Source organism: Daucus carota, chromosome 6 (genome assembly GCF_001625215.2).
Source record: "Daucus carota subsp. sativus chromosome 6, DH1 v3.0, whole genome shotgun sequence".
Classification (NCBI taxonomy): Eukaryota; Viridiplantae; Streptophyta; class Magnoliopsida; order Apiales; family Apiaceae; genus Daucus; species Daucus carota.
Window position 1 is genome coordinate 13,401,710 of NC_030386.2, and position 21,014 is coordinate 13,422,723.

The 21,014-nt window shown below is 32.9% G+C and overlaps 2 protein-coding genes across 2 annotated transcripts; both read left to right on the forward strand.

The window, feature by feature from the left end:
• Nucleotides 1–4,816: 4,816 nt before the first annotated feature.
• On the forward strand, nt 4,817–7,746 carry LOC108203540 (uncharacterized). The gene is made up of 5 exons (XM_017372520.1): nt 4,817–4,886; nt 5,007–5,930; nt 6,002–6,460; nt 6,590–6,842; nt 6,936–7,746. Exons 1-5 carry the CDS (start codon nt 4,817–4,819, stop codon nt 7,744–7,746), a joined length of 2,517 nt encoding a protein of 838 aa, XP_017228009.1.
• A 113-nt stretch (nt 7,747–7,859) lies between these two features.
• On the forward strand, nt 7,860–9,521 carry LOC108203539 (uncharacterized). Its single transcript, XM_017372519.1, has 3 exons — nt 7,860–7,953; nt 8,044–8,307; nt 8,428–9,521. Exons 1-3 carry the CDS (start codon nt 7,860–7,862, stop codon nt 9,519–9,521), a joined length of 1,452 nt encoding a protein of 483 aa, XP_017228008.1.
• The last annotated feature ends 11,493 nt before the right edge of the window (nt 9,522–21,014 follow it).

Below are 21,014 nucleotides of genomic sequence, written 5' to 3' on the forward strand. Positions count from 1 at the left end.
CATTTAAATTGAGAAGGTAAGATTCTAGGTTTTATACTCTAATAAGTTGAACTCCCTCCTTCCCAATGAATAATATACATTGGGATTGGACACGGAGACCAAGAAAAAGTGTAAGAAATGAGTAAAGTTAGATGGGAAGTGGGTGAAGTGGTGGGACCCACTTATTTTTTAATAATATTATTATTTGGAATAGAAATAAAATTAAATTGTTTTTGTTAAAAAAAAGAGTTTTTTATATATAATATATAAAGATTAGTTAACAGATATAGTTGATTATATGAAGTTTATATAGTTGTGAAATTGACATATTGAATGAAAGATTCGGTTTTGTATTAAAAAATTACGATAAAATTGTATAAAAATTTTAACAATTTTTTAAAGAATAAATACAGGTCATGCCAATCCTTTAATGTAGAAAAGGGGGATGAATTTTAAAACCCATTTTTTCAAAATAAACTGTAATCGGTATACTATATATTTTCTAATAATCACATATTATTCAATGAACTATATAGTTTTTGTTAGTCGTGGATAGTTGAAAATTATAAAAAATACAATACAAAATTTTGGTGTCTTACAAGACTACACGGTAGCACATTATCTCTGCATTTAAAGTTTAAACACGGTTCAGATATCAAATGTATCAGTCTTTTGGTTTGCCCTGTCAGCATTCACGTGTTCATGTTCGCAGCGTTTATCTCCATAATATTACTAAAATGCCTATCAACGAAACGTCTCAGCCTTTCTCTCAATATTTATAAATAGAACTCAATTACAACTATCAAACTCATCTTGCTCAGTATCTCAAGTAATTTTCATCTATCCTTAACATCAAAATGAAAAAGTCTATGAGTTCCATGGATGCTTTTATGTTAGTTGATATCGACATTGTTTTGAAAATATGCTCTTTGCTGCAACAACATGGTTTTATTGATCTGTTCTTTTCATTCAAGTGTGGTTTCGTTTTCAAACTCCAGAAATGTTGAACAAACTCCTTCATAACATAGATTGGAGTAAAATGCATGAAATTGTTGAACCGTTTATGAATCTTGAATATAGGGTGTTCAATAATTTTCTTCAACACAACATAAGCATTGGGGTTAAAGGTGCGTTGTGTTATGAGGCATGTAAAAATCTTATTCAAGGTTTCAATCCTATGCATCACCTGCAGATTCTACAGAATATATCCAGTGATGATCGGCTTTCTTTTTTGGCTTACCACGTATTCCAAGCTATATACGACGAGTCGTCGGTTCGAGATAGTGGTGTTATTCTCATTCAAGAGCTTTCTGTTAATGCTGACTTTAGGTCTGAATTTGTGAAGAATTGCCAAACCTTAAATGGGCGGTATCGAAAACACAACCTTGTCTGGGAAGGTCCTCCTGTGCTATTTCCGCAGAATGGAGTTTGTTCTTCATTTATTGGAAATAATGGTCATAATCTAGATCCTTATGGTTTTGGTTGCACCTATGAATAGATTGTCAACTGTTCTTGCTCTGAATGTGTTATTATTATGGTTTGTTTTAAAATATTTAGAGGATATTAGGACACATGCAAGTAAGTTTGTAATAAAATTTAATATGAAATATATATGTGATCTTTTGTCACTTTGATTTCATTCATTGCTGCGATAAGTTTGATTTATGTTACAGTTATTTGCATAGTTCATAGATTTCCAATGGGTTTGACGCACGATTCATTCTACTATGTAAAAGGATGGTTTGTAAACTCATCTACTGCTACGGACTATGGCATTAAATGCAGAACAAGCAACGCATGAAAACGCAGACCTACTGGCTACTGCTGATGTACTACTGTATCGTGATATCATTGTGAAATATGTCATATTTTCCCCCCAACTTCGCCTATACAAGCTTTGTCAAATACTCTTAGCTTAAATGGTACTACTAAATACAAAACCTGTTAACATCATTATGCAAAAAGAAAATGATCTGGTGCGTATATATCATGTAATGATGAATTTAATATTATTATGATTTCCACAATTCCGGAATTATTTTTAGTTTTAGATAAAATGTTTTAAAATAAAGATGTTTAAAATCTTTTTATTAGAAAGACTGCCATGTGACTATTATTAGGTGACAACTATAATCTTATTGTTCATACCATTATAAGATCTTTTACACTCCTTTCATTAGTGGAATCGTTATATACACACCCCAAAAAAATAATTATCGCGTAATTAATATACACTCACATACATTTGAACGTACCATCTTATGTGATTATCATCCATATACATGTACCATTTATTAAATCTACAACAATTTGTTTAAAAAATAGTTGTGACATATATACAAAGATAAAGTGGAATATTGTGTATAGTTCCCAAAAACATGAGTCAAATTAAACGAAGGATGAGTTAACTTTACTCAATTTCCTAAGTAAAGCCGAGTGAAATTGAGTAAAATTAGATGAACAATGTTCATGTGTGTTTTCTCTCACAAATGTGTATACACATGTACAAAATTGTTCTAATGGAACAATTTGTTGATCTTTTTATGAGTATTAATATTTTTCATTTAGTCTTTAGAATAATCATTCTCATAAATTTAAATAATCATTTTAAATATAAACTAAACCACAGTACTCATTGATATATAGTTGTAATCTTCTATATTATGCATCAACTGATTCAAAATTAATGTAAAAGACGAGCACAGAGAAATAAAGAGCTTAAGTAATACAAATTTAGTATAATACAAGTAGTCCCTCTATCTCATCGTAAATGTGCATGATACGCATTGTTTTGATGAATATAAAAATAACTTGGAAGTTGGATTATTTTTCCTAAATTCAAATGACAATTGTTTTTTTTTATTTCGTTGAAGGTTTTGAACATGTTAAAATTATGGTCTTATCGAGAGGTCATGTACCAAAATAGTGCGTATCATGCAATTACAATAAAAGTTTTAATATACTACTGATTATGAATAATTACACTAACCATAAATGTGGAAGTTTCTTTTGACTTGAATATGAAATAAATTTTTTGTCATTTTCTCTATGATATCATCCGTTGTATAAGATACTCCCTTTGGTTTTTATTATTTTGCGTTTTGACTTCTGGCACACATCTTTAGGTAACTTGACGATATAGCAGAAATTATATTTTTTGATTAATTTTTTTTCGCGAATTAAAATTTTGAATATATATTATTTTGGACGGTAAAAATACTTTTGGAAATTCAGATTTTCCACTTTCTCTAAAATGAGTATTAACACATAATTTAATATTTGTAATTTACTAATCGTTAAATTATAAAAATAATTTATAATACGAAATTTAATAATCGTTTATTTCTTTGAAAAAATTAGTAATTGTAAATATATTCTGTCTTCAAAGGAAAAAAACATTTAAATTGAGTAGGTAAGATTCTAGGTTTTATACTCTAATAAGTTGAACTCCCTCCTTCCCAATGAATAATATACATTGGGATTGGACACGGAGACCAAGAAAAAGTGTAAGAAATGAGTAAAGTTAGATGGGAAGTGGGCGAAGTGGTGAGACCCACTTATTTTTTAATAATACATTTGATATAGTGGAGGAAAGTAGTGGATGTAATAGTGTTTTTATTATTATAAAATGAAGATAGTGGAAGAAAGTAGTGGGTATAATAGTGTTTTATATTATAAAAGGTTGCTATTTTGGGAATGTATAGAAATGATGGGACTTCCAAAAAAGGAAACTGTATAGAATTGATTGGGACGGAGGGAGTAGTATTGTCGAATGGCCTACCATTGTCCAGCTTATGTTTTGTTAACCGTGCTCTTACCAACCACTACTACTACAGTATTATTTCACCAAAACATGCAACATATATGCACTCTGTCAATTCGTTTTCAATCAATAGCATTTATTACTTCGTACTGAAATAAACTTTGGCTGCAAATACATTGAAGGAGTAGTAGTTAACAAATGATTTTTCTAACTGAGGTCTCTTTCACAGTGCAGAATTTATCATTAAGGCGGGAAAGGTAAAAAATTAATTCGACTAAAGTAAAATGAAGGCGGGAAAACGTTCTGATTAATATAGTCATAATATTTGCTCCTCTGCTATTATTTTCTATATGTTCAGCCATAGTTGTACTGCATATTGTTCATTTCTTTTAAGCTCTATTTGTTTTTCAGCTGATTTCTCAATCATCAAAGAATATCCTATCAGGTAACATTCACATTCAAACCTGTAAATGTTTATATTGAGATGCTTTGCACAATCAAAATTTATAAACGATATTATGTTGTCATAGTTGCAAACATGTTGGTCAAATAAATAACTGATTTCGCATTGTTCATATACAATAATTTTCTGTGTATAGTTTTGGTCAAGAGCTGATACTTAAAATGCTATTACAGATCATACGTGAATGAAGAGAAGAACGTATAGTAAAGCATTTGCAGATATCACAAACGTAATACCTAGAAGAGATCCAACAACAAAGTTTCCAGAAAATGACAGTGCGATAAACTCCGAAATTGAAAAGAGTATGGTGATAAGTTTGTAACTGTTTATAACAATGAAACAATTGTTCATCATCTTCACCTAACTACTTTGAATGCAGGTCGTAGAAAAAGAAGAGTTATGTGTGACGAGAATTGGAATCCTTTTTCAGAGGACAATTACAACGGTGAACATATTCTTAGTATTTGTTTTGAGTAGATGAAATATTTACAAGTTTGTCGAACTATATATCAAAAATGAATGTAGATTTGATAAATAAATTTACTTTCCTGTAGCAATGAATAAATTTAATTTTGAAATTTACAGAAATGTCCTGCAAAACAAGCTCTAACATGGACATTCCTATTGAACCTGTTGACGTTTTGGAAAAAATATCTGAACCTGTCACAGCTGATATATCGAGTAATTAAGTTTTTACATAACATTTTGTTTTACATATACCATATATGACGTTAATATTTAAATGTTATGATGTTATAAATGTATGAAATTAAAATTGGGCTGTTTTAATTTCAAAAACAGGAAATGATGTTGTAGAATATTGGTCTCTTGGGCCTCCTTCTGAAACATGTCAGCATTGTGATGCTGTTATGTGGAAAGAAGAAAGCATTAACAAGAAAGTTAAGAAAGCAAAGTCTAGATTTTCATTGTGTTGTGCAGACGCAACCATCAAATTACCAAAATGTAAGGATATACCTACTTACTTGAAGAATTTGTATGCTGATCCTATACAAGGTCCTTTGTTCATGCAGAATATTACTATATACAATAGTATGGTCTCTTTCACGTCGATGGGTTGTAACGTTGATAGATCTATCAACAAAGGATATGGCCCTGTTATTTATAGGCTTAATGGAATAATTATTCACCAGTTAGGTGCTTTATTGCCGCACCCAGGGAAAAAACCTAAATTTTGTCAGTTGTATATCTATGATACTCAAAACGAGATTGCAAACCGGATGAGCTGGATTGACAATCCCGTGAAGAAAGGAATACATGCTTCTATTGTTCAGGGTTTAATAACGATGTTTGATGAAACAAATATTTTAGTGCAAAAGTTTCGTCAGGCACGTGATAGGTTTGAAGAAGATCGAATTGTTGACCTTCGCATCCAGCTCAAGGTGTCGTGTTCTGTATCTGGAAGGCCAAATCACATAATTCCATCAGATGAAGTTGCTGCTGTATTGGTTGGTAATGCGAAATACACTGAAGGTGTACGTGATATCATGGTTCATTGTAAAAGAAACAGTCTACAGCGAATTCCCGAGATTCATCCTTTGCGAGCTGCACTACAGTATCCCATATTATTTCCAAATGGTGAAGATGGGTATCACGAGGGTTTGGAATATGTTAAAATTCCAGGAAATTCAAAACGGGAAAAGAAAAGAAAGAATATCACTTCTAAAGAATACTATTCCCACTGTTTTCAAGTGCGAAAGAATCAAGGTATGTAAATGTATTTCCTCATTTGTTGTTTTTCATATATAAGAAACTATATGCTCTTGGATTTTTTTCAGACTACACTATGCGTTTAGGCGGTCGACTGTTTCAACAATTTATTGTTGATTCATTTTCATCAATTGAACAAGCACGCCTATACTGGGTCAAGAAACATCAAGAGGAACTAAGATCAGATTTGTACTCTAACATTCGTGATCAATTTCACAAGGGAGACATGGATACTTCTAATATTGGTCAGTCGTACATATTACCTTCGTCATTTACTGGATCTAGAAGGTATATGCAACAGAATTTCCAAGATGCTCTAGCTGTGTGTCGCGTTATTGGGCACCCTGATCTATTCCTCACGATGACATGTAATAATGAATGGCCAGAAATACAACATATGATGGCTCTATTACCTAGTTGTAAAATTGAAAATTGTCCTGATATTACAGCCAGAGTATTCAAATTGAAAGTCGAGCAGCTGTGTACCGACATTCAGAAGAATGAAATCTTTGGTAAATGCACAGCACGTAAGTATCTAATAGAATTATTAATTTCAAATTGCTTGCTCTATGTTTTACAATGATCAAATGATTAACTAAGTGAGAAAAATATTTTATAATTTATGTAAAAATATCTATCCAATTTTATTCATGCAGTTATGTACGTTGTTGAATATCAAAAACGCGGTCTTCCTCACATCCACATGTTGATATGGTTGGATAGTTCAGCAAAACCAAAGACTTGTGAAGCGGCTGATTCATTGGTAAGTGCTGAAATTCCTAATCCTGTCGAAGAACCAGAACTTTATGAAGCAGTTAAGAAGTTCATGATCCATGGTCCATGTGGTAAACAAAACCCAGATTCCTCTTGCATGAAAGATCACAAGTGCACACGCCATTTTCCAAAGAAGTAAGTATGACTACACTATAACATTATTTTCCAACCTCATCTTCCGTTTTAATCATGTTTTAAGTGATGTACAAAACAACATTGATCATGCAGGTATAGTTCAAGTACCACTATTGATCAATCTGGCTTCCCAATTTATAGACGATGTAAAACATCTGAAAAAGTTAAAGTACGTAAATCAGAGCTTGATAATCAATGGGTTGTTCCATACAACAAATACTTGCTTCTTCGATACAATTGTCACATAAACTTGGAAATCTGTGCATATGCTAGCAGTTTGAAATATTTATTCAAATATTGTCTAAAAGGCCATGATCAAGCCACAGTTATGATAAACAGAAAAAGAGCTAAAGACGGGGAAGGTGATAAACCTGTTGTTGTTGATGAGATAAAAACATTTTTAGATGGTCGTTACATATGTGGGGTCGAAGCAGCTCATAGAATATATGGATTTGATGTACACCACAGGACCATATCTGTTCAGCGACTCCCTTATCACCTTCCTCAACAAAAATCTTGCACGTTTTCCAGCAAGGATAAATTGGCTGATGTGGTTAAGCATTGGTCAATCCGAAAGAGCAAGCTAGAAGCTTTTTTTGATTTGAATAAAGTAGATAAAACTGCAAGAAAGTATTGTTATAGTCAGATTCCACAGTTTTATGTTTGGAATGGTCAGTCCACAAGTTGGTCAATAAGGAAACAAGGTTTTCAAATTGGCAGACTAACTTACACACATCATGGTAGTGGTGAGCTTTGGTATTTAAGAATGCTTCTTTGTCGAATCTGTGGCCCTACCTCTTATAAAGATCTTTTACTGTACGTGGCATTTTGTATAAAACTTTCCAAGCAGCCTGTGACGCTCATGGATGGCTTGCCAATGATAAGGAATGGGATGAAGCGTTAAATGAATGTTCAACAGTAGGTTTTCCGAATCAAGTACGTGAGTTGTTTGTTTACCTTATGGTAAATTGTGAAGTGCATGATTTATTAAATCTGTGGAATAAACATCGATCGAAGATGTCAGAGGACATCTTATATCAAAGGCGCCAAATATGCAAAAAGGACAACTTGGTACTCTCAGAGATGGAAATTGAGAGTTATGCGCTTGCAGGTAAATGTAATTGAATAAAACACACACACACATTGTACAACACTTTGGTAAGTAATCTCCTAATAATTGATTGCATTGTTTGATTTTCAGCTATTGACAAGTTGTTACAGTCTGTTGGGAAATCTCTAAAACATTTCACTCAGCTACCTCAACCTGATGAAAGTTTTATGAATTGTGGTGAAGACAATTTAATCATTGAAGAAACTTCATACAATACTGTACATGAGTATCTTAAACACGAGGACATGATATCCAGACTTAATGAAGATCAAATGTCTGTGTACCAAAATATCATGCATTCAGTGGATAATAAAGAAGGTGGTTTGTTCTTCGTATATGGAAGTGGAGGATGTGGTAAAACTTTTCTCGGGGGTACCATAATATCTAAACTTAGATGAGAGAGGAAAATTGTACTACCTGTAGCATCGTCAGGAATTGCTGCACACTCCCGATTCCGCATTCCTATTATTATAGATGAAGACTCATCATGCAACATTTCCCATAATTCTGATATTGCACAACTGTTGAAGAAAATGGATCTTATTATATGGGATGAGGCTCCCATGCAACACAGGTATGCTTTTGAAGCATTGGATCGTACACTACGTGATATTATGAAGTCTGTAGCGCCTGATAGATATCATAAAGTTTTTGGTGGAATAACTGTGTTGCTTGGTGGTGATTTCCGGCAAATACTTCCTGTAATAAACTTTGCAACACGTAGTGAGATTGTTTCTGCAAGTATAACAAGATCTAGGCTGTGGGATGAATGTAGGATATATCTGCTTAGTATTAACATGCGTGTCAAGAAAGATAGTTTGATCATAGAGGATAATTTGATTGAGAAATTTAATAAATGGGTACTCGATGTTGGAGACGGAAAGATCCCAGACTGTAATGGTGAAGAAGATGGCTTTGATGGAGTTAATATTCGGATTCCTGAAGAATTTTGCATTTTAAAAGACAATTTCAACGTTGAAGATATTATTGATTCCACATATCCTGATTTCTTGCTCAACTACCAAGATGAATCATATATATCTCAATGTGCTATCCTTAGTCCAACAAATGAAATAGTTCAGCAAGTGAACTCTGTGATGCTACAAAAGATCCCAGGGAAATGTCATTCATATTTGAGTATTGACTCTGCCGAAGAGTGTGGTGACACTGATGAAGAATTCAACGCATCATATCCAGAAGAATATCTACATGCTTTGAACGAACCTGGTTTGCCTCCACACAATGTTATGCTCAAAAAAAATGTGGTTGTCATGCTGATGAGATATCTAAACCAAATCTTAGGTCTCTGCAACGGCACGAGGATGATAGTACGCAAGTGTTTGAAACATTGTGTCATGTGTGAGGTCATTTCAGGCAGCCATAAAGGGAGTATTCACTTCATACCACGTATCCAAATGTCTCCTAGCGATAGTCGTTTACCATTTAAGCTAAATCGTCTCCAAATTCCTCTTCAGATATGTTATGCAATGACGATTAACAAATCTCAGGGTCAATCACTAGATAGAGTAGGTCTTTATCTCCCAAGCTGTGTTTTTTCACATGGTTAGTTGTACGTTGCTATTAGTCGAGTTACTTCTCCAGCCGGACTTAAAATCTACATTCAGTCATCAAGTGGTTCAAGTTGCAATGTGACAAGAAATGTTGTTTATGATGAGGTTTTCTATAATCTACCAACCCAGACAACTTAGATTAAACCTGCTCAGTTGGAGGCAACATAATTTTTGCCAGGTACGTTCACCAAGACTTAGACGAATTTATCTGCTGTTAAGATTTGGCTCTGCATCTGTCATAATTTGCAGGACATTTTTTTTACGGCAAAAAGATAAATCCATAATGCATCATTCACTTAATCCACTTATAACCCCAAGAATTCAAGAATATTACAAATGACAAGGTAAGAACTATTCTCAAAATATTGCATATGCTGAATAAATGTTTATAGTACTACAAATCCTGTTATCTGATATCGCTAGGTTGACTGTAACTTAACTTTGAACTTTGTAGGAGATCCAAGATTGTAGAACAAACAGATGTCTCCTTCTTTTGCTTTCAAGAAATCCACCATCTTTTTCCAGCCTGAATGGATTGTTGTTCTACCGTTTATTTTTTTGATCTCCAGTTGGAAGTTTTGGTTATCAGTTGTTGCAGTAATGAATCCACCAGATTTCCAGTGTTCTGTAATATGTATATAAATGCAGCTGACATTCTGTTCAAACATATATTATTAGTAACAGGTCTACTTTAAGTTGATTACAACATAAAGATGAGACACTTACAACACCATGGCAGTGGTCATCAAGATGTGATGGCTGTATCTTTACTCCCCAACTCAGGAATTCACGTAAATTATTTCCATCTACAAAGAATATGACATAACAAAATTATAGTAAATGAGATTTAAATCAGATCCTAGTTACAAATAATAACATTAATTTGTAAATTTTAGAAACGACTGAATAGTTAAATTTTGCTAACGAAAGTAATACCTTCCTCTCGAGATGAATTTCCTAATAACTGCCGCTGTGATGCACTGATTAGATTATTTTCAGATGACAAACGAACATCCTTTTCTGAATGTTTTAACAAATTAGATGTAGAAATCATATCTGCCCCTTTAAGAATTATCTCAACCCCACCTCTTCTAAAACATCTTAGTCTCATTTGTGAATCACCATTGCATTCAACTACCAATATGTCATCAACCTTAATTTTGTTCAGAACAAAAAAACCTCGCATACCCAAGAAGCCTCCTTTTTTCCTAGAGAAAACCATGTCTACCATTTGACCAATCCCCAAAAAACATTTTGTCTTCTTTGGCAGATAGTTTCTCAATTTCCTCAGCAATAACATTGGAATACCCTGCAGCCAGGTGTTTATTTTTAGAACAATACAATCTACGGACAACAGAAAGATGAATTGCAAACCATATATAATTGAACACTTACAATTTTGCCTGTATGGAAAGAACAGTAGTTCACCACCGAAACAAACTTGAACACTGTTATGCTTTTGTCTGCAAAAATAAAGAAAGCATGTATATTCCATAACAAATAAGATTTCTACTTACTCGCAGTAACAAATTTGACATAGCAGAGTTAAAAGTTTAAATACCTTCACATTCATTTGCCCTTTCATCATAACTGCCATTGAAGTCCTCACGCTGCATAGTACAGTTCCTAAAGATTTGTGAATTATTTATTGGTTGTAAAACTAACACATCCCCCTCTTGCAAACTATTTTTCTTTATAAAACTTCCCCATCCTTTAACAAAACAAATATTGCCTTCTCTAACCTCATAATCCATTTCAAAAGTTTGGCTTCCAAATATAAACCAAACTTTACCAGAACCGACACCTAATCTTATGTAATCAGTGATGGTGTGATCACCAAATTGCAAATCTAACAATCTTCTAATACTGGTATTACTGATTTCAAAACACATGGGATGGTGCTCATACGTATATGTATTAAACATAAACCTTGCAAGTCCTATTTTGTCAGCTGACTTTGAGTCTTCAGTAAATCCACTCTCTAGCACCTTTTTTTTTAGATTTCCCGACTATCCAAGACATAGCTTAATCCTTCAGCATTGAACAAAGTCAAATTGAAGATATTTGATCCAGCATACTCCAAAAGCATTGGTACAAATGCTTGAATTTCCAATCTTTTGCTGAATTCATCAGCAACGACAAATGTTTTTGAATCCAAATCAAGGTTGACAGGGAATTCCACATTCCCGCAAACCATCAATACAAATGTAGTATGTTTGTTGATGTCAAGATTGTTACATAATTCCTCAGGTACACTCTGCAATTTTTCCCCCAACATTATGAAATAAATTAATTAATGTAAACAATAATTCCAAATTACAATTATTTCAGATAATTAAAGAGAACTTACAATTCGATTGTTTTCCAACAATGCAATGAAGCTGAGTTTGTGCTCAATGTCGTTATAGTGCTCTACATTGTTTAAAACTAATAACTAAGGAAAACTAACAAAGTATTTATAACATGAAACCAAATGTGATTTAGTCATAAGAAACTTACCAATGTCAATTGATTGTCTTGAAGGTAACTTCCTTAAGGTTGAATCGTTGATTATTCCATTTCTGTTTCCTATTCTCACTTTAAAACAGTTATCGCGACAATATTCGAACCATAAAACTGAACCATGATTCACATTGAAATGGGAACAGAAAGATCTCAACCCTTTTGTCATATATAAGTGGGAATCAATGCTCTCTATACGAACATACCAAATACTTTTTTCTTTCCAATGCATCAATCTAATTCTTCCACAAAATCTTCCTTCTCCAGATCTAATTATAGATGAGGGGAATCTCTACAGTAACAGAAGACACATAAGAACTCAAGAGGAGAACATAAGTCTTTAACTGATCAATTGCATGCAAAAGATTGTTCGTGCTTTGGCCTTACCAGATTTGTATATTTCCCTTTCTTAAATTCCACCATCCTCCAGAAATCGATACCTCTTTTAACCTATATTATTACATGTATCATGAACAAAATACTAAAATTAAAAAAACATATAAAACATTAAAATATGATTCAAAGAAGGGAAACGATTCTCACCTTAGCATTCATATTCTTTGTTGTGTTCATGGACAAACTTCAAACCCTTTTTCTTCAAACCCTGGACAGTTGACAATGTCTGTAACTCATCTACAATAATAGTAATGAATGAGTATTAAATTACTGCGTTTATTACTGACACTCTGCATGTTTCGTTTACAGTATATTAATTTATTGTACTTAATCATTTTTACAATGTCACCTTTATGAAATACACTCTGTAACTTTTATTTGGTCATTATGAAAAAGTTTTAACTATTATTATCGTAAAAATCTTAAAATATGTTATTCAAATATAGCTATGTGTGCACCTTTTTTAAATGTTAGTCATTGCAAAATCTCTTGACTCAATTCTTAAAAGATTAGAAGAGAATAAAAATTTATAATAGTAAATCTCTGTTTTCTTAATCTATGCCGTATGCTGTACTCAGAGTAGTTAAAGTGACGTAAACAAAGTCTAAGATTTTCTAGAATGACGAAAAAGAGTACATATCCAGAACAAAATTAAAGATGGACTCCCGATTATTTGAATGTTTTCTAATTTGGGCTATAATAAACCCACATCCCAGACATAGACATGTCCAAAACGAATGGCCTGTTTTTTAATTTTGTGATAGAGCCCAAAACTTATACGCATTATTGGGTAGGAAAAACCCTTACCCGCCCAACAACATCCAGTTGTTGGTTTGAAGCTTAAATTTGATAACCTATACATCAAACACTGTTACTTTGGGAAGGCAGCTAATATGTCAGTCCGTCAATGCGTACCGCTAGACTCACTGGATGAATCAAGCGAAGGATGTCGCATTCAAGCACGAGTCGTTACAATCTGGGAATGTAACAATTCCGAAAGATTTCTACAGACTATTGGGTTAAATTTGAAGTTGTTGGATGTTGAGGTAATGTTTTGAAATTTTCTGCAAGCATCTTATGACATAACTAGAGGTCTTATATATTATCTGAATAGTATGTTTTTGTGTATTTCATATATGCAGGAATATTGTGTTGAAGCTTATATCCCTCCAAGAACTGTAAAAAAGTTTAAGTCAGTTTTAGAGGAAGGTCAAACATATGAAATATGCAACTTCTCTGTTTCAAAATACAGTGTTGACTTTAAGTTAAGGGCTTGCAACAAACCAATTTATATTTTGTTTCGAGAAGATACTAAAGTCCTTGCAGGTGACAAAGATTGTCAGTTGATACCTAAAAATATCTTTGATTTTCTCATGCTCAAAGATGTTCGTCAATGCAAGGGCTATAACAATCGTCTATTAGGTTTGTAACATTAATTTTTTTGGATTAGTTTGTTAACACATGCTACATGCTAATTGATTTCCACTTATGAACAGACATTGTTGGATTAATTGGTTTCATCGAACCATTATCAATTTCTACAAATGACCATGGAATAGAAGAAAAATGTATTGAATTTGGAATTACTGATGGAATGTAAGTACCTTAACATGTATATTTATCTTTTGTTTTTGTCATCTCTCACAATGTGGTGACCTTAACTCTTTTCTAAAGCATTGATCTCCATCCAGTAACATTTTTCAAGTGTTTTTGACGGATGCTATATGTGATGAATTTCTGTCAACAATGAAAGAGTTTAATGATGAAAGCACCATTATCATACTACAGAGCTGTATACTACAGATATATGATGGTAAAACAAAATATTCGGTTAGTTCAGTTTGTATTCGTTTTGGTCAATAGCAAGTTTCATCTAAATTGTGACAAACATTTTTTCATAATCTACTAAAGGTGAGTACACTTTCACCAGCCATCCTTCATCCAGATTTGTTGTTAATTGTCAATCTGAAATAGTTGAGCATTTGACAAACAGGTAAATTGCAAAAACAATAATTCAATCATTTTCTCCCTGCTTATCTGAATTTGTTTATATTTATTACAGTAATGTAAACATCTACGCAGGTTATTTTCTATAGCAGATACTCATTCAAACAAAGGAAGAAAGGTACACACTATATCAGAGATCATTAGCAGGGAGAATTTGAATCCAGAGGTATGTTTTTTCAACCTATAAAGTGTGAGATATTAACTATTCAACCTGTTTAATAATGTATCAAACTTTATTTTATAATATCTAGGAGAATGTATATATACAAGGGAAAATTGTTTCTATTTCTGAGAACGATAGTTGGTATTTCCTTCAATGTAATCAATGTGGAGGAGAAGTTTTAGACAACTTGGCAAAGTGGCGATGTAATTACTGTAAAATAAAGATTCCAATGCCTGATAAAAGGTAAATGTGTTTTAATTCAAACATGATGATACTTTTAGTGAAACATTGATGTATTTGCATTATTGATGAATTTTAAGCTTATTCTGTTAATTTCTTAAGATTTTCTGTCAATGCGTACGTGTGCGACGATACCGCAACATTCAAAATACGTTTCAATGATCAACAAGTACAGAATTTCATAAAAAGAGGATTCTTCGATCTTGAAATGGCAAGTCAGCTAATGTGCATATATGAACATTGATTTTCACAATGTCAAGAACTTCACTAAATATAATAAAATTGCTTTCAGGAATATGGTTTGGAAGACATTTTCAAGGTTCTGCAGATTGAGTTTGTGGGCAAAAAACTGTTGCTGAGAATCAACACTTCTTGCACCACTATAACAGACGGAGCGCCAGTGTATACTGTCAGTTCTATCCAAGATGAAACTTAGGTAATACATTATACAAATTTAATGTTCCAAGTAAATGTATATATAAATATTTAGCAGTACTAACTATTTAGTGTGTCGATTGTTTGAAACAGGAATGGAATACTTAACGTAGCCAAGTTGAACAACGAAAAGAGAACATTCAGTCTAAATGTTTCTAATTCCAAAGCATAGATTTCAATATTCAACTATTGTGTGTGACGTTTTCAATATTCAACTATAGTTGCCAATGTAAATTTATTCTATATATTCGGTTATATTATTAACTTCATGGGTTAACACAAGGTTTAACAATTAAACACCCAAAACTTTAGACATCTTTATCTGTTTAAAGAATAAAATTAAACTAACCATTGTTTGAACGCAGTTTTTAAGTGGGAAGTCAGCTTACAAACCAAAACTTCCAACATAGCAAATATATAGTACAAATTATTTCAATCATGCTATAGTAATACGTTTTGGAAATTAATGCATAAGAAACCTTTTTGAACACGTTGATAGTTTTATTTCTTTAATATACAAATTGAAAAGTAAACATCACATCAGCTTGCTTTTGTAAAAAGTCATTTAATGAAACCTGTCTAAGTCATCCATACTATACAGTTCATATCATCCAGTTCTCTAAATCTTCAATTCAGATTTCATTTGCCATCTCTAAGCGTAGAACCAAGCAAGCAAGCTATGTCAATTGAACGATACGACAGCCTTTCTTCACTTGATTCTGGAACATATGACTGGAAAGTTAAAGTTCGCATTTCGAGGAACTGGAAAAGTGTGCAAAAAGCGACTGGAGAATTAAGAGGTTATAATATGATCTTGGTCGATGATCAGGTAAGCTTAACTCAATATATACGGTTTCAAACTGTTTTCTATTTACATCCATTGCAGTTCTACATCAGAGTAGTATTATGTAACAGGCCTCACGTAAGCATGCATTTGTTGGAGAAGCCTATGCGAAGAAATTTGAAGATTCTCTCATTCAAGGGCAAATTTATGTCATTGAGAACTTCAATGTCAAGCCCTACACTGAAAAAGAAAAGCATCAGTGTTTTAAAGATGACACACACATCTTCTTTTCCTCATACACTCACACAAAGACTGTTGAGAAAGATGATAAGCTGAGTCCTGAGAACGTTTTTGGATTTTATGACATATCAGAGCTGGGAGATATTGCCAACCAAAACGTCTTCTTGATTGGTATGTTCATTTCTATGTAGCTGCTCATTTCCCATAATTTAAGATATATCCCCTGCAATTTATAAATGTGATTAATTATACAGATGTTATTGGATATGTGGAAAATGTGGAAAACCCCCGTCATTTTACTAACAAGAACAATGAGGCACAGTCTTATGTTAAGTTTGATCTTTCGGATGGATGGTGTGTACATTTCTACTGTAATTACCACATTAACAATTACATTATTATATTGCTTAGAAATTACCATTCCTTGAATTTTGCAGTAATATTGTTAAAGTTACACTTTGGGACAGTTTCGGTAATATGTTCTACGAAGACTATAACAAGTTTAAAAAAGATCCTACTATTCTCATAATATCCAGTTGCAAAGTAAACATTTGGGAGAGTAAGCTGGACTTATCTTTTCTGTATAAATTAAGTTTAATTATTTAAAGCTCATTTATGCCAATTAGTTTCTTACATATGTATAATCTTTCTAGGCATTCTAAGTTTGTCGAATTATCCGGCAACAAAATACTTCTTCAACTACAAGCATCACAGTGTCAACATACTTCTAGCACGGTGATCACAAATTTTTCCATTATATATCCACATTCCAAGTTTACACATAATCAGTTAATGTATATTACAAAAACAATGACACCAAAGTATGTGCTGAATCATAAAATTATGTAGTCACAAGGAACCAGGATTTTGTAGCACTCAACGGACAGTGAGAATTGAAGTACCAGTTCCAAAGATTACAGTAGCTGAACTGAAGCATTTTATTCCACAAAATGAGGAGGTCACTTTCAAATTCTTTCTTTTTACTACATACAAATGTCTTATTGATTTTTGTATTATGTTTATATTTATAAACACATCAACTCTGTCGATAGATGAATGTTCTCTGTGATGTTACCATAATGAAGATTAAAGACAAGGAGTCTTGGTTTTATAGTATTTGTTGCGGCTGTTGTCAAGAGATTGAGAAGGTGGATGGAAAATACAAGTGTGAGAAGTGTAACAAAATAGAGCCATACCCAGAATCAAGGTGAATGTAGTAACCAATTTCCTATAAATTGAAATAGGATAGACAAATTACCTGTGCTGACAAGGTCAATGTAGTAATCAATTTCATAACATATTACATGTGCTGAAAAGTTTTTTTCGAACTTAGATTCAGGGTATGCACATATGCAGCAGATGAGACAGGTGGAATTGGTATTGTGTTGTATGATCGAGAAGTTCAGAGAGTCATTGGAAAGACAGTATTTGAGATCCAGTGGGAACAAATGCAGGTAAATTGATACATACAACAGTTTCATAGCTTACAGTTCAGTTTTTATTAATGCTACATTCAATTTCAAATTAATAAGCTGATAAATTTATATAGAATGTGACTATTGATCAATTTCCCTCTGCTGTTATGGGCCTTGAGAATGTTACATGCACAATAACTCTTGGCTTAAAAAAAGCACAGTCTGCGAACAAAACAAATATTTTCCATGCTGTTGACATAATGTTAAATCCTTCCACCGAATGCAACTCTCCAAGCTCTCAAGGAGACACATATATTCAGCAGCAAGCATCTGTAACATTGGTATGTATTCAATTTCTACAATGCACAAACTTACAGTTTAGTTATCTTGCGTTTAATACAATACTAATTCATGGGGATTCTTACACAGGGATCAGTATCACAAGTTCCAAAATCAAGAAGCAAGAAAACTCCTGACACTTTGAAATCCACAAGCAAAAGCAAAAGCAAGAAGAAATCAATCAAAATGGAAACTGATGTCAATTTGTCCGATGATGAAGACACAGAACATATCCCTTTGTCCAAATGGTAAGGAAAACAATCGCGGACTTGGTATTTTTGTTTGGCATGACATTTACTATAGCTTGCACCTGAATCCAGTAACTCTTTGAACTATTTCTTGGATTTAAGTTTGTATTAGTATTTCGCAGACTTATAACTGTTATTAAAGTCCTGTTTTGTATTACAAGATTTAAGCATTGCTTAAGAACGAGATTGTATGGTTGTGAAGAATGTTACTAATGCTTCGTAGTAATATTTGTCAAGTTACGAAGCCACTTCTCTTTTTTCCGTGAAAAATTATTAAACTTATTCAGATTTTGACAAATGTTAATAAAATTTTAAGCATCAAAAGTTAATGTTGTGAAAAATTATGTTCACGTGTAGTAATTACTTTTTAAAAGACAGAACATTCGACTTGGTGTCAAATTAATATACTACATAAGATTGAACATAACAAATCCATTGTCAATTCCGTTTCAAAGGACAGATTTTAAAAAACTGACCACTTTAGAAACGAACATTGAAATTTGATGTGAGAAAAAATTAAATTGAATATGTTAGTATAGTATACTCATAAATGATTTTTATTACGTAGTTTGTCAACGTAGTCTACAAAATTCATTCTACTTCGATAACACAACAAAAATCCAACCAAATTCTGATTTTAGGGTAATACAAACTCTTTCCCCTAATAAAAATATATTTCAAGTGTTCCATATTTTCTGTTTGATACTAATATAATCTCAGTGACTTATTTTTTCCCTTAATATTTGTTAAAAATTTGACAGCGAAAAATCATTGTATTTTTGTGACCATTTCAAAACACATTATCATATCAACTGTAACACTCTTTCGTAACTGCTCAAAAGTGTTCAGCCATTACCTACTGATGCTAGCAAGAGAATAACAAGTACATATTCTCTATTCAAGCACTATAATACACATGCTTCTGTAAAAGTTGATACAGGATTTTATTTTCAAGGACACAAAATCCATAGAGCTCAAAGTCTATATTTATGTGGTGAAATGACCGTTCAGATGTGACATTTTCGTTTCGTAATGAACCAAACCTACAAACCAAACACTATTTTCAGTTGGTTTGAATACTGAATATAGTGTACGAACACTACTAACAGGAACATAGAGGTGATCTTTTCCCACCCGTTACCAGCTTATAAATCACACATTATTCAACATCACATCTACCACACGTACTTTGCCCTCACACAACAATAAAGTAAGAAAAAAAATTTGACATGGATTCATTATCAACCCTTCAACCTGGACCGAAAGTTGATGGGAAGATCCGTGTTCGTGTTTCGAGGTGCTGGAGGCATGTTTCACGCAGTGGCGAACTAATGGGCGTTAGCTTCATTGTAGTTGATCACCATGTAAGTTGAAGTCTAACCTATTATGTACCATTAACTCTATAACATTACTACAAACTTATGTTCTACCTTTACAATGTTTGGAAACCTAAATGTATATAAATTTCACACAGGCATCGCGCATGCATGGATGGATAAGAACTGCATTAACCGACCGTTTCGAACATCAATTCGTTGAAGGCCGTGTTATTGATATCCAAAACTTTGTTGTCAGACCATACAGGGAACTAGAAAGTAACATATGTTTCAGATCTGACAAACACATGATGCTAACTGGGATCACTGCCATCGTTCCCGTTGAGGAAGTTGTTCCAAACTTTCCAATGCATGTGTTCTTTTGTAATCCTCTGAACCTCATCCAAGATCATGGTGACCAGGAAAGGTACTTGATAGGTAAGATTCCTAGCTTCGAAACTGTTGATCAGTTAAGATGAAGAGAATATCATGTTTACATGTCTTATTATTCAAAACATGCAGATGTAGTAGGTACAGTGCGGTCTGCACAAAACCTAAAGCGCTACATTGACAAGAATGGAACCGAACAATCATTTGTTAGGTTTATTTTGGCTAACAATGAGTAAGATTTATGTTTTTCCATTAAATTTGTTAACGTATTTCAAAATTATAATATGAACTCAGACATTTTTGTCTTTTCTTATTGTAAGTGATACCACTGTAAGTGTCACATTATGGAACAATCTTGCAAACTCTTTCATGGCACAAACTGAAGGATTTGAAGCATATCCAATTACAGTCTTAATCTCAAGCTGCAAAGTCCTCATGCATCGAGGTAACTGTTTATTTTTTTTGGTGAAAATTGGTTGTTAAACTAAATCTTTCTTTTCTTATGATCAAATCATAATGCAGGTAGTCCAACTCTCACAAATTTGCATGCAACTAGGTTCTATGTTAATCCAAACCTGCCATCTCCAAACATGCTGTTGAATGGTTCGTATACAAAGAACAAACTTATATAAAGTTTTTTAAACTTAAATGGTCTTATAACAAGATTAAAAATTACCACTATTACTGTGTTCTTTATGTTGCAGGTGCTGAAGACTTCGCTGTTATCTAGGAGAAGCGTTATTTACATTATGCAATATTAATGTCTTTGAAATTCTGTGTTTTAATGGCAAAACATTTATGTTCCCTACTGCAATTTGGAATGTAATAATTTTAATTATTACGGATTATTCCAATTATATGTTATTTGTTGTATGTCCAAAGACCTCTCTATTTTGGATAGTGTTGTAACTCGGCCCGGTTTCTATTAAACTATCAATGTGATAGAAATTTGTTCCACTTTGGTATATTTCAAGTTCACATGACTTTGGGTTTTTTCCATGTACTGTAATGTTTC